The 14,693-nt window shown below is 43.5% G+C and overlaps 1 protein-coding gene across 1 annotated transcript in view; it reads right to left on the reverse strand.

Annotated features, from left to right (window-relative positions):
* LOC119168692 (medium-chain acyl-CoA ligase ACSF2, mitochondrial-like) overlaps positions 1 to 14,693 on the reverse strand; it is a 178,254-nt gene that overhangs the window by 25,579 nt on the left and 137,982 nt on the right. The window contains exon 12 of the mRNA XM_075865951.1: positions 4,332 to 4,439. Coding sequence (XP_075722066.1) covers positions 4,332 to 4,439 — 108 coding nt within the window. The remainder of the gene's footprint in view (positions 1 to 4,331; positions 4,440 to 14,693) is intronic.

The raw sequence follows: 14,693 nt of genomic DNA on the forward strand, positions 1-14,693 counted from the left end.
GATATGTGGGGTTTAACGTCCCAAAACCACCATATGATTATGAGAGACACCGTAGTGGAGGGCTCCGGAAATTTGGACCACCTGGGGTTCTTTAACGTGCACCCAAATCTGAGCACACGGGCCTACAACCTTTCTGCCTCCATCGGAAATGCAGCCGCCGCTGCCGGGATTTGATCCCGCAACCTGAGGGTTAGCAGCCGAGTACCTTAGCCACTAGACCACTGCGGCGGGGCCACCATGTTCAAATTAGCCGATGGCAGGTGGATGGGTAATCTACGTGTGATTTTTGAGCGTCTTCCGTCATTTGTCGAGGGAAGCGAAAGCAATTTATAGCTGGCTTTGTCAGTTTATTTTGAATTTTAAGACACGTGCCGCGCTATAACATTTGTCTCACGTGTTGTCGGGACTACCGATCAGCAGCGTTTTCTGACCATGCTCAAAAAGTTTTCCAGGGCCTTTTTAAACTCTCGCCTTTCTGCTTGCCACACCTTGCTATACGGTACTGTACAAGGCTATACTTGTTTCTTTTCTTACTTCTTTAAGTATGTGTCTTTTTTATTTTCATTTGTTTCTTTGTCGCTGTGTCTTTTTCAATACTTTCTTTTCCTTTCTATCACTCTGATCTGCTCCCTCTCCATCTCTTCGTGTTCGTTTACCCTCCTTTTTTTCTTCCTCCTACTGATCCTTGGTGGCCTTCGCAACCCCTTACTATATTTTACTATACAAGTCTATGTTATGGTCTCCTAGCGTTTCAAGATAACCGAAAGGGTTTTGTGCAGTTTCAAACACACTTCATTGTGACAGCGAATTTGTGAACACTCGAGACGCATTTTTTTTTGTGTCTATCGGGGCCACCGTGAGATGTTGAAAGAAGTCCAAATAAGATCGCTTATCGCGTTATGTATTCTGAATATGAGGGAATGTTGGAATGCCAGATATAATTGTCGCTTAAGATGAGAAAAAGTATATTACATTATATGTTCAGATGAACAGACGATGAGCTCAATGTAGCTACAGAGCTAACTTTTTTCAAATTACTTTTCCCCCCAGTTCTAGAATCAAACGTCTATGTGCTACTACGGTTAATATTATAAGATGTAGCGTTCACGTCTTAAAACCAAGATATGGCTATGAGAGACGCCGTAGTAGAGGTCTCCGGAAATTTTGACCATGTGAATGTTGTTTAACAGGCACTCACACTGCACACACACAGGCCTCTGGCGTTTCGCCTCCATCGAAATGTGACCACCACGGCCGTAACCAAACCCGTGACCTTCGGGCCAGTAGCCGAGCAGCCTAGCCACCAATCCGCCATGGTAAACGTAACGAAGCTTTCGCAGCCGCCCTGTGAAGCGCGTTTTGGGTTCGCCTGAAGTTGCTATATAAAAAGCTTACTTCATACTACAGGGTTTTCTTTGTTTTATATTTTGTAGAGTGCAATTATCTAGATTTTTTTTTCGGTCTCTTCATGAGAAAAGTTTGTTTTTATGTTGGTGATGTACATTGACGTACAGGCGCCTATTTTGCTTCTCAGTACTCTTGATTGTGTGTTTTTGTTGTTTTTATCTACAGATGTTTGTTGTAATGCGCAGCGTAATTTTTATTGCTTTTATTGTAAAGCATTAATCATGAACTACTGCACGTTGTTTGACATTCTCTTCTTTTAACGAAGAACATTTACAGTCTAAAATTATGATAATATTATGAGGGACGGCGTAGTGGAGGACAGCGGTAATTTCGTATATCTGGTGTTCTTTACGTGCACTTACATCGCGTTGTACTCGGGCCTCTAGCCCTTCGCTTTTATCGAAGTGCGACTGACTGCGTGCCTGGAATTAAACCCGTGTCCTTCGCGTCAACGGCCGAGCATCATAACCGCTACATCACTTCGGCGCACATTCAACCTGCTCTCCAACCCCCCACTCCCCACTCCCCACAAATGCAACGCCGTATTGACGCCGGCGGTTTTGCTTTTCTTACAATACTTACTACAGGAAACTTTGGCGCTGGTGTATACGGGAACTGCAATGCATGGTGTTTCAGCGAGCGTTGTAATGATGGGCAGCATATGCATTTGTCTAATCTTCCTCCTTCTGGCTCTGTTTGTCTTCCTGCGGCTTGTAGCGGCTTTGTCCCAACACGACAATCAGCAAAGGTTAGGAGCTACGCTTCACTACATAGACTTTGTAGGCTCTACAAATCAATGTTTTACAATGGCTCTACAAGTTTACAATGGGTCGTTATTTTTACAGAAAAAAAGCAGACATAAAAAAAGCCACAAGTTCCTTCGAAGCCCGCAAGCATGAAGACTAGGCAAATTCGTGCACATCCAATCATTGCCGTGGTCGCCGAACAATCGCAGCGTCTGAGTCTCAACTAGCATATATAAAATTTTATATATATCTATTATACCAAACTTTGGTACTAATACTGATGGGAGAGCAACGCGTGTCACTTCGGCGAGCAGGAGTATGATGGGTAATAAATGGATTTGTCTAATTTTCGTACTTCTGGCTTCGTGTGCGTTCGTGTGGCTTGGAGCTATTCTGTCACGAAACAAAATCAGCGTATGTTCAGCGGTCGCGCTTGACCAGCTTAATTTTTACGTTTACCATTTCAAAACGAGCGACTAAGTGCAAAAATGTTTCTTTTTTCCCTCTAAACCAAAGCAGAATGCTGCAAGAAATGAAGCCAGAAGTGCCATTTGCCAACCGCAAGTACAAAGACTTGACAAATTCGTGTACTAACCATCATCCTCTTTGTCGCTGAACAATCACAGTGCCAGAGTGCCCTCCCATTCAGTTTCTATGTTTATGGTTTGACGTAGGAGAGTAAATAAATAAATAAATGAATACTAAACAAAGAAAAAGAAGAGCAGTTAAAACGCCCCTCCCCCCATCCCCTGTATTTAGTTGCGCGAGTGGTGAAAAGGGAAGAGGAGGGGCATTTTCATGGCTTCGACAGGGCCTTATTCTGTTGAGTGGAGCTCTGACGCGTGAGTTTTATCTTTACAGGGATCAGCAGATGACTTCATAGGTCCTGTTCTGATGTTCTAAAGTAAGGGCCAACATGGTCGCTTATCTGGCTGCAGTGGCCGCATCTCCTTATATTAGTTTATGTTCGGTTACGCTGAATTAGATTCTAAAGAAGCGACCTGCTAGCCTTACTTCTTCCCAAATTTCTATTTATTGCTATAATAATCATTTTCGCTTTGTGTCAAAACGGAACTTGAATAATACGTGCGCAACTTCAAGAGCCCAGTGGCGTAAATCTAACAAAAAGAGGGTTGCAAGGGTAGCCATTTGGTTTTTATAAATGTAGTTTTGTCTATTAATTGCATAACGAAATAAATTATTCTTTAAATTTATTTGAAAAATGTCGTTGGTTTGAAGCCCAAGAAATTTCATTGTGCTATTATGTCTTTCTTGAAACCGGTCTAGCGATGGTTGAAGAGAACCAACACAGGTACACACTACAAAATATGATTGATGGATTTGTGAGATATAACGTTCCAAAACCATCATATGGTTATGATAGGCTCCGTAGTAGAGAGCTCCGGAAATTTTGATCATCTTGGGTTCTTTAACGTCTACCTGAATCTGAGCACACGAGCCTATAGCATTTTCGCCTCCAACGAAAATGCAGCCGCCGTAGTTGGCATTTGATCCAGCGGCTTATGAGTTAGCAGCCCAGTACCTTAGCCACTAGACCAGTGCAGCGGGAATAAACAGGCTTAAAAAATCATTCAATGCCTGTCAACTGTCAACTAATTAGTTTACATAGATTGATATATACGTGAGGTTTAACGCCCCAAAACCACCATAAGATTATGCGAGACGCCGTAGTGGAGGGCTCCGGAAATTTCGACCACTTGGGGTTCTTCAACATGCACCCATAACAGAGCACACAGTCCTACATTATTTCCGACTCCATCGGAAATGAATTACTTATATAGTGTCTGAAAGATAAATCTCGAAAAAGTACACTTGAAGGGTTGTCCCCACCCCTCCCTCTCTGTGGCCTGAGCACAAGGGTGGTCAGGATCCCTCTTACTTCCCGTGACTTACACCATGCATGAAATTCCATGAATTCAAGGAACACAGACGACCTTCGGAAAAAGGCTGAAGAGGGCAATGCCTCAATCGTGTACATCTGTGATTCCAGTGGCTGAGTTGCAATAGGGGCCAGGGGGGCGTTGCTGTGCTTGAAGAAACGCGACACCGATGTTTTATAGAAATAGTGTTATTGCGAATGGTAAGTCTTGGTACCATGAGCTTTTCTTGAACATGTCTAGCTGTATGCAGGGATTATCTCTGAGCTTAAGTACTCACCTCAAGATAAGGCAAGGGGCGACCTACGGTGTTCAACTGCTTGTCTTCAGGGTCATCCTCGCCCACCACTGTAGTCGCCGTGGTAAGTTCCGTTGTACCATAGCCCACCTGTGAATGCGTAAATTTCACTTAACCAAGACCAAGCAGCTTCACTTAACCAAGACCAAGCGAGGTTGTATCTTGAGTCGGCACCTAACAGCCGTAATGGTAGAAAGTTAAAATAAAGTTTGGCAAAGAAATGTGTACATGTAACAGTGCCAATCTTAGTTAGGTTGCGTATCACGGCCTCAAGTAAAAAAAGAGTCACGAATTATTCTCTTTAAATATAGTTATACCTAAATTTTTTTAAAAGAACTATCATGTTGAAAAGTGGAGCAAGTAAATTAGCCTTCGTTGTTTTACAGAAGACATGGACATGCTCCTAAATATGTAGGTGAGTGTGTAAAAAAAAGAACACCTGACATTAGTGGTGGAATAACGTACAGCTTTGTCACATGACCTCTTTTGGTTCTGCATGACGTAAAATTTGTGCCAACGTGTTGTGGGAACCAGCAACATTGTTTGAAAAGCCCAATAGAACGTTGTTTCTGTTTACCGGAAGTATACCCTCTGCTCTGTTATGAAATTAACCGCATTGTCAGCTCTAGCTGACAAGATTTGTCATTTATCAGGTTGACATGGGTCGATAAGCCCACAAAAGAGGAAGCAGTTTAATCAGACCAATCTGTCGATATTACGAGGGGATGAGCTTCCGCCCGCTTCTCCGATTGCATAACTTCACATTACTTCTTGTGCTGTGGCTTGCCGCAGTTGCATCAGCGTGTGACAGGACATTGGAAAAGGTCATTTTATTAAAAAGCTTCCTGCTTATCCAAGAGATCAATAATAATGTGTGAGCAAAGCTCCGGAGGTAATCTGGTAATCCGTGAATCACCCGTACAATTTCCCCACTCGATAATCATGCGAAAACGTGATACGCGCGGGGTGGTACAGAATATATACACAAAACCATTTTAATCGTCGTCGTATATGCTGCGAGATTCGGCTTCTGTTGACGCTTAATTATGGCTATTTATTTTGAACGCTTCATTATGACAGTTTCTCGAGCTGTCAGCTCCGGGTCTGCACGACGCTGGCCTCTCACAGTGGCTTCTCGGGCTGACGACTGTCGAAAGGGAGAGTAAGAGCGTCGAGAGCGGCCGCTGTTCGTAATTCTGGTCCTCTATCAGTCTCCTATCAAACAGAGCGCGCACCGGAGTAGAGCGAGCGCTGCAGAGTGATCTAGTGGTCTCCACACAAACTAGAAGCGAGTACAGTGAAAGCGCAGGTGCGCCTCTGGAGAACACTCTGAGTACTAGCGGCTGGCCTCAGCGATGGGGCAAGCCTGGACAGTAAAAAGCTTCGCCCCTCAATGTTTAGGCAGCTTTGCTTGGCGGCACTGATAAAATAGCGAAGTTGGTGGCATGCAGTTGGGCTGACTGAAGTGGTTTTAAGGAAGTACGAATGAGTTGTAAATAAAGGGAGACAGAAGTGGAATGAAGCGAGTGGACTCAATAAAGCGGGAGGAGTGGCGAGCCAGTAGTGGGCGCAGTGGGAGTAGTGGGCGGAAAGGTGAATAGCTGTTGAAACGTTAGCTATTGTCTATGGGTAAATCTCACTGCAACCTACAATCTGTGGTGGTCTTCGGACATGAAACACTCGACCAAGATCGGCTTTACGGCTAAAAACTGATGTGATACGCTGGTAAACCTAGAAGCTTAGCGTTAACGAAAAAAAAATTGGCACTTCTCAGGTACAGTGGGAATTGGTGATATGCGAAGAACAAATGAGAGGTTCATATAACACTTTTAAATCGGTGCAGTGTTACGACGTGGACGTAAATCATGCCTTGCATCACTTCTATGTCACGAGTATCAAGTTTGCGCCTGGCATTTGCGTTCGTGGCCCATAAACACACGTGATACAATATTTGTTATACCACAAGCGAATAAACGGCCGCGAGCACGCTTTGAGCTAGCATGTAGTCATGTTTTATATGCCAGGCATGCCATTATTATCTTGTTTGAGCGCATCATTTACCTACGTCTTCTATTTATTTCACGTGATAGTGAAACGGTCACGAGCACGCTTCCAGCGCAGCTTGTAGTCATGCTTTAAATGAAACACATTTCACTATTACCATGTTTGGACGTCTCGTTTGCCTTCGTCGTCAATTCACGTCATTTAATTTCAAATTCCAGCCCATCTGCGGTGGTCTAGTGGCTAAGGTACTCAGCTGCTGGCTCGCAGGTTGCGGGATCAAATCCCAGCTGCGGTGACTGCATCTTTGATGAAGGTCAAAATTCTGTAAACCCGTGTGCTAATAGATTTGAATGCACGTTAAAGAACGCCAGGTGGTCAAAATATTCGGAGCGCTCCACTACGGCGTCTCTCACGAATATCAGGATTATTATGTTTAAACAGTCATATACTTTGTCTTCTGTTAGCGTCCCGTAATAGCAAATTTGATATATGAGTAGCTGGCGCAACGGCTGCAAGCGCACCACGAGCGTTGAGTATAGTTATCTTATATGACGCGCATGTCATAATTTTCAAGTTAGGGTCTTTCACTTATGTTCGCAATGCACTCATGTCATACTATGCTAGTTTTCCAAAATGTCATATGTACAAAACCACCGCGAGACCAGCAAGACTATGAAGTATAAAGTGTGACATTCATGACAATTATGTCATGATTTTTTAATTATCATAAAATACTTATGCTTGTCACACACTCATGCTATGGCATACTAATTTTGGTATTGATAGCATTATTGAAACGGCCTGGAGAGCTAAACGTCGTAGGCGGCTGGATAGATAGATAGATAGATAGATAGATAGATAGATAGATAGATAGATAGATAGATAGATAGATAGATAGATAGATAGATAGATAGATAAGGCCCAACTCACCGAAGTTTGCAAAGTGCTGGGCATTTAAAAAAATTGCTACCGAAGCACTCCAAGCACCTGGTTAACCAGAAAACTTAAAACTTGCAACCACAGGTGGACGCAGTCGCAGCCGAAGCCACTTGAGAAACTCGCGCCGAAAGGGGGTGTCAACTGTGGCGAACGCGTTTCCGTCATTAGACACTTTAAGCTTGGCGTACGTAATGAGCCCACGTACGCATTACCGCTACGGGAGAGAACTGCGCATGTGCGGTACGTAATGCATCGATTCTAGAGACGCGCGCGTACGCCGCAAAAAAAAAAAAAAAACGCAGCGTGCGTAAACGTGACGAGGCGAGGCGTACGTGGCGTGACGCTCTTGTGATATCTCGAATGATATAGGAACCAGATAGCAAAGCGTCGAACGCAGTCACTGCCATTTTGCAATCTGGTTCGCAGTGAGCAACACAGCCGTTCAAAACAGAGTATATTTTACTCTAAGGGACGATGTGGCGCTGCCACCGCACAAGGGTGCTAAAAAAGCACCCAAAAGCTGTTTTGTTTCTAAAAACACACGTCCAGTTGAACCAAACGTATCTCGGTACGGTCAATACGGCGAACTAATGTCGTTGGGCACTTCGCATGCAGCGTGCGTAACGTATGGTGCCACGTACGTAGACTCGTTACGTACGCCCAACTAAAAGTGTCTATTGTCTCATTGGCGCTGCTGTGCCTATAACGCCGCTGCCTCGGCTAGCCTTTGTCGCTTTGATTAGGTTCGGATAGCTGTTGTGATTTCCGCTTTAGTACCTGGGCCTTTTCTTGTGCTTGGACTACTGCCTAGGCCCAGTGAACATGAATTATATACTTTGACCAACCGTTAACTGATTTCTTTCAAAGGTGTGAGGTTTTCACCCCATCTAGGGTTATTAGCATCCGACAGATAAAACAAAGTTTAGCACTCGCTAGTATATATTATCGAGTCTCGCGAAATATCTCGTATGCACTAGCCCTCGATTACCGCAGTTGCCATTGTGTCTGTTTTTTTGTGTACTTGCTCACACAACACATTCTTTAGTTTAATCTTTCTCTCACAATAATTTTGGAGCCTCAATTCAGCAACATTATTAAAGTTAAGTGTGCTGGACGTAATGCGCGGAAATTTTAACTGCTGTTGGACTCTGTCTTCGTGCACAATTGCAGCAATGGTGCTGTCACTATAGTAACTACCAGTTTAGGTAGCTAGCTCATAAGTAATATTTCTTTGCGGTCCATTATCTGTAGGTAGCCATGACGCTCGAAACCAGCCTTCACCACAACGAGGTGAAGAATGTTTAAGTATTATTTCCGTCGTGTCACTGAGTGCACCGTCGAAAGAGTTCATTTCGGCTTGCAGGTGGCTTTGTTGGAAGCGTATCGCTATTAGCGGTGCTCAGACGTTGAGTGAACATCACAGTTTTTTAACGCAGTGGTAGATCACTCTAGCATTGCATGCAAATCAGGGTGTGTGACTAGATAATCTGTTGTGGCTGCTGAGAATAAATCTGTTTCATGTGATCCATGATCCATGTAAACAGATATATATCAATATTTCCGAGCTTGTTGTGTAGGCGGCAGTAATAATTTATTTATTTTCGGAATATGTTATGTTGAGTGGGCCCGGCGAAACCGCAGTCGGCAGAGCTCTGAACATGCGTTCTTTATTGTGCTTTCAGGCACTACTGCTATCCGTCGTATCGGCGGCACCAACGTCGGACACGCAACGACCAGCTACAGAGGCTATCACGACAGCGACTGACAGTGCAGATTACAGCTACCGCCGCATAACACTGGATCCAGTCAGCGCCACCACGGGAGCCTGGGGAGTGACGTCACCAGTGAAGCTGCTTATATACCCGACGCTGATGACCGAAAACTTCAGTGGGCCCGGCGAAACCGCAGTCAGCAGAGCTCTGAACATGCGTTCTTTATTGTGCTTTCAGGTTAGTTATTACTGTTCATACAAGAGTGACGATCGATGCATTTTGATTGTGCCGTGCCCACATAGACTTCTGAGAATTTTATTGCAGTGTCTTCATGTCTGTAAACTTTTGCTCTGCGGGGACGTTGAAGAAAACCCTGGTCCTGATGTCGCTAAGATGCTTCAAACGCTTATAGACGGACAGAAGGCTATACGAAACGACTTGGCTGACGTCATAAAAAGACTAGATGAAACTGATAAAAACATAGAGTCCCTGACGGACCGAATGTCGCAAGTGGAAAAAGAAATTAAGGAAGTAACAAAGAAGACTAATGCTATAGCTAGCTCCAATGTAAACCTAGGGGAAATTCAAGAAACTATGAGAGCGCACCAAAAAAAGTTGGTGGAACTGGAAGACCGGAGTAAAAGATCTAATCTTGTAGTGTTTGGAATTAGAGAAACCAAAGACGAAACACCCGAGACGCTCAGGCAGAAAGTTATTAAGGAAATAATTGAAGACAAGCTTGGGGTTTGCTGTTCGTCTGTCGCGCGAATACATAGACTAAGAAAGGCGTCATCAAACCGTCCAGTCATCTTGTACTTTCAAAATTACTTGGAAAAACAAGAAGTCTTACGTAAATCAGGGAAGTTGAAAGGAAGTCGTATATTCCTTCAAAACGACTTCTCTGTTGAAACGCGAAGGAAACGAAAGAACTTGTGGCAAAGTGCTAAAACAGATAAAGAGAACGGAAAGAAGGTTTCCTTAGTGAACGACAGGCTGCGTATTGATAATTCATTCTATGTCTGGAGCGATGCCTCAAACTGACGTGTTTTGTTAAAGCAAATGGCTGATGTACAGGATGACAGATAGCTATGCCAGGTGCCACAGCAACTGCGCATCCTCTCTCTGAATGCAAGAAGTATTGTAAATAAAATAGATGAACTAGAATTGCTGCTGCTTAGTTACAATGCACAACTTGTTGTAATCTCTGAAACGTGGCTTTCAACAAAATAAGTAGTGACGAAATTGTACCACCAGGTTACAAGTTGTACAGACGAGATCGAGTTTCAAGAGGTGGTGGTGTTGCGGTTGTAGCGAAAGCAAATATAGCTGTTACTTTCATGGACCAGATTCCAAACCATGAAAGTTTATTTTTAAACGTAAAAATATTGGGTTTCACATTCCTGCTTTGCGCAGTTTATCGGCCACCTGATGCCGCTGATTCGTATCTTGAAGAATTGTATGATTTTCTGTTGCCGCATCGAAATCGTAATGTTATTATTACTGGTGATTTTAATCTGCCCGACATAGATTGGAAGCAATTTAGATCAGAAAAATATGCAACCTGCAATGTTGTATTAGATATACTTTTAGCAATGAACCTCGACCAAGTTGTACAGGAACCAATCTTTTCTTTATTAGTCAAAAGTTTTCAAACGGAACACTTACCATAGAGCCCGGCATTTCAGACCATTGGTTACTGTTATTTTCCTGGAGTGCTCCACATGCTGCTAGTGCTAGAATTGCCTCTTTAGCGTACATACGTGACTATGTACGTGCTGATGATGAAAGTATTATTGATTATATGGAAAGAAAATTAGTATACCATGTCTTTGAAGATGTTCATTTTTTGTGGAAGAGGTTTAAGGAAGTTGTAAATCATTGTACGGAACACTTTGTACCCATGAAAAGAGTCAGAAAAGGGCGTCGCAACCCTTGGATCAGCCGCGAGATCATTCAGATCAAACGAAAATTAAAAAGACTCTGTAAGCAGCATAAGACCGGAACACAAACATTTCGAGACCTTAAACATTCCTTAACCGCTAAGATTGCCCTAGCAAAGGGAAAGTATTTCAAGACCACACTCCCAGAGTACATTAAGAACGATCCACAGAAGTTCTGGCGTTTTCTTTCCAACCGTAAAAATTGCATAAAAGAAGTTAAACTTGATGAAGAACTAGTGACGGATGAGGCGGTAATAGCCAAGTGCTTTAACGAATATTTTCAGAGCGTATTTACTAACGATAGCGACACTACAGCGACATCTGTGTCCAATTCTTCTATCGAAGATGTTCCCGTGGTGTCGGTGGAGGGTGTTCTGAAAATGCTACGTAATCTAAAAATTAGAAAAAGTGCTGGACCAGATGGTCTTTCTAATGTATTTCTAAACCGTTATGCTGATCAAATAGCAGAATACACGACGAGAATATTCCAAGTGTCATTACAGTCTGGGGATGTACCAGAGGATTGGCACAATGCCAGAGTAGTGCCTATCCACAAAAAAGGTGACAAATGCATTGTAGGAAACTATCGACCAGTGTCTGTCACATGTACATCATGCAAGTTTCTTGAGCACATTGTAGCCGGTGAAATTCTTGATTTTTTAACAATGAATAACATTCTGTCTCAGCATCAGCACGGTTTTAGGCGAGGAATGTCGACTGCTACTCAGCTCGTAACTACAGTCCACGAATTCGCAGCAATACTAGACAGATCTGGACAGGTAGATGTGCTCCTACTAGATTTCTGTAAAGCATTCGATAAAGTTTCACATGCGAAGTTGCTTCACAAACTAAGTGTTCTTGGGCTTCCTCAATACCTTGTTAATTGGATTACTGCATATCTGCGAAAAAGATCACAATTTGTAGACATAAATGGCTGTTTATCACCTACTTTGGCAGTTCTGTCTGGAGTACCACAGGGCAGTGTGCTCGGTCCGTTGCTATTTCTTATTTTCATAAACGATATAACAGAAATATTACCGGAATCAGTTAGCATAAGGTTATTTGCAGATGACTGCATTATATTCAAAGAAATAAATTCAATTAACGATCACGAAGTTCTCCAGGAATCACTGTTGAAAATAGATCAGTGGTGTGGGGACTCTAAAATGCAATTAAATGCTTCAAAGTCAGTGCTACTCCGCATCTCAAGAAAACAGCAACCAAGCGTATTCGAATACCGTCTAAAGCAGTCAGTGATTCCGCAGGTTACGCAACACCGGTATTTAGGCGTCACACTGACCAACGATTTAACGTGGACGGCTCATATAACAGATATTAGCTCCTCGGCGTTTCGTAAACTATGCGTCCTTAGACGCAAAATTAAGGACACGCCTTCTAATATCAAGCTTTTGGCGTATTTAGCGTTAGTAAGGCCAAAACTGGAATACGCATGTGCGCTTTGGGACCCATATACATTGATTGATATGTGGGGTTTAACGTCCCCAAACCACATATGGTTATGAGAGACGCCGTAGTGGAGGGCTCCGGAAATTTCGACCACCTGGGGTTCTTTAACGTGCACCCAAATCTGAGCACACGGGCCTACAACATTTCCGCCTCCATCGGAAATGCAGCCGCCGCAGCCAGGATTCGAACCCGCGACCTGCGGGTCAGCAGCCGAGTACCTTAGCCACTAGACCACCACGGCGGGGCGGGACCCATATACAAAAAAAGACATTCACCAGCTCGAGAGAATTCAAAGGAAAGCAGTTCGCTTTATTTTTGGAAAGTATAGGAGACACGAGGCTATCTCAGAGCTAATGCAGAATAATCAGATTACGCCCCTGGAAACACGTAGGAAGATAGCCCGTTTATTTTTCCTGCAGAGCATTCTGTGCAAAAGGATGAATATAACGCCACCGTCATTTCTAGGGCAGTTGACATCAAGAAGAACGCGTCACACGTCGACCCATGCATTGAAGCCTATATTTGCTCGTACTGTTGCTTTTTATAATAGTTTTTTTCCGAGAACTATATCGGAATGGAATAGTCTACCAGAGTTCGTCGTTCAAGCACACGATTTTCATCACTGTCTAGAGGAATATTTGTCAGTGAATATATGATTCCAGTTGTTTTTTTTTCTGATGTGTTGGTTGTTTTATGCGCCTTTTCATTTGCGTCCACTTTGTAACCTTACCTATGAACGCGTTATTGTAGTGCCGCTTGCACATGCAATTGTTCGTCTGTCTATTCAACCTTTTTTTGAGTGTGTAAATTCTGGATACGCTTGTTCACGTTGATGTCGGTGATATGTATGCCCCTCCTGCTTTGGGCCGGCACTCGGCCCGCAGTATGATGAAATAAATAAATAAATAAATAAACAAATAAAGTAGGTGCTTGCAGGGTTACGCGCAATGTATTTAAGGAATTGAAAACATCTCAATTTCAGTTTTTATACTTCGGCACACATATGTTCTAATCATAGAGTGTATTCTTAGTTGTAATCTTGTTAGTACCACTCAGCATATTTTCTTAGCGCCTAATTTTTGGTGTACGCAATGAAAAAAACGAGCGTTTTGATGCCCTGCATCACCACTTTCACAGTAAACTTTCCGTTCGGATAAAAGTCTGCCTATCGTAAGCTAAATTCTAAATACTTTATACAGCTAGATTAACTTTCACTAGTAGAGAAGAATTTCTCCTTGAACCTTCACAGATTGGCGTCACAAAATTGATGACTAATTACGAGCGCATCGCTAAAGAGCGGGTGCATGGTGGGTGCGAAAAAGGCAACAAGTGGTGGCGGAGAGCACCTGGCGTGATGTAACACCAGCACGACCACGGCGAGGCCAGTGTTCGTTGTCGAGACTATTGGCGCAGAGAGCACTTCAAAGTTTTGCTTCCAGTAGGCATTCTGGAATAGTTTAAACGGACCATGTTACGCGCCCATTCGTTCATTTACTTACGACTCGGTTGAAATATGCATCAAGAATAGAAGCAGGTTACCAGTTGAGGCAGTGATGTGCACTGGATCCGACATTTATTTCGCGTTCTGCTCTTGAAGGGGAAACTCAAGCGTTCTCCAAGTTTTTCGTTCACAACCAAGGACAGTGCTCACAAGCAAGTAACCCAGCTGGTTGACTCTGTTGCTTCAAAACTGTGCTATCGCAGCACGTTTTTTTAGAAATATCCAAAATGAACGAAACAAGAAATCTTATCTTTCCGACATCGCACTTCATACGAACTGTGTTCGACCTGTATTCAATAATTTAATGGTGTTCTTTCACGACCCTGCCTCCGAGTGCCTCAAGAGAAGGGACTATAGCATTCGCCAAAGACTATAGCTCGTGAAGACCCAAACTGAAGTTGAAGCTTGGAGCTCTCCGACCCCACTTATAGCCTCTCTACCAGCGGACAGGCCTCATACTTCCTTTTGTCGAACAATACCTGCACGCGGCGACTCTCTGCCAACTGGTTTCACGCCGGCGGCGAGACCTTCGGTTCCTTGCCGCGGCCCTAAATAGGCAGTCATCAACCTGGCAATACAGCACATCCAGAAGAAAAAACAATATCTGTCAACACCAGTCCTTAAGCATTTCGCCTTACATATATTCTACAATAAGTACTACGACTGAACCCCTATCTACACTGACTGCTCCATCCTGCCAACAGCTCAACAGTGACGCAAGGTATGGAAGGTGTGGAACAACGCAAGGTGACGCAAGGTGTGAAACAACGACGCCAAGTGC

This window comes from Rhipicephalus microplus, chromosome 6 (genome assembly GCF_043290135.1).
Source record: "Rhipicephalus microplus isolate Deutch F79 chromosome 6, USDA_Rmic, whole genome shotgun sequence".
NCBI classification, from domain to species: Eukaryota; Metazoa; Arthropoda; class Arachnida; order Ixodida; family Ixodidae; genus Rhipicephalus; species Rhipicephalus microplus.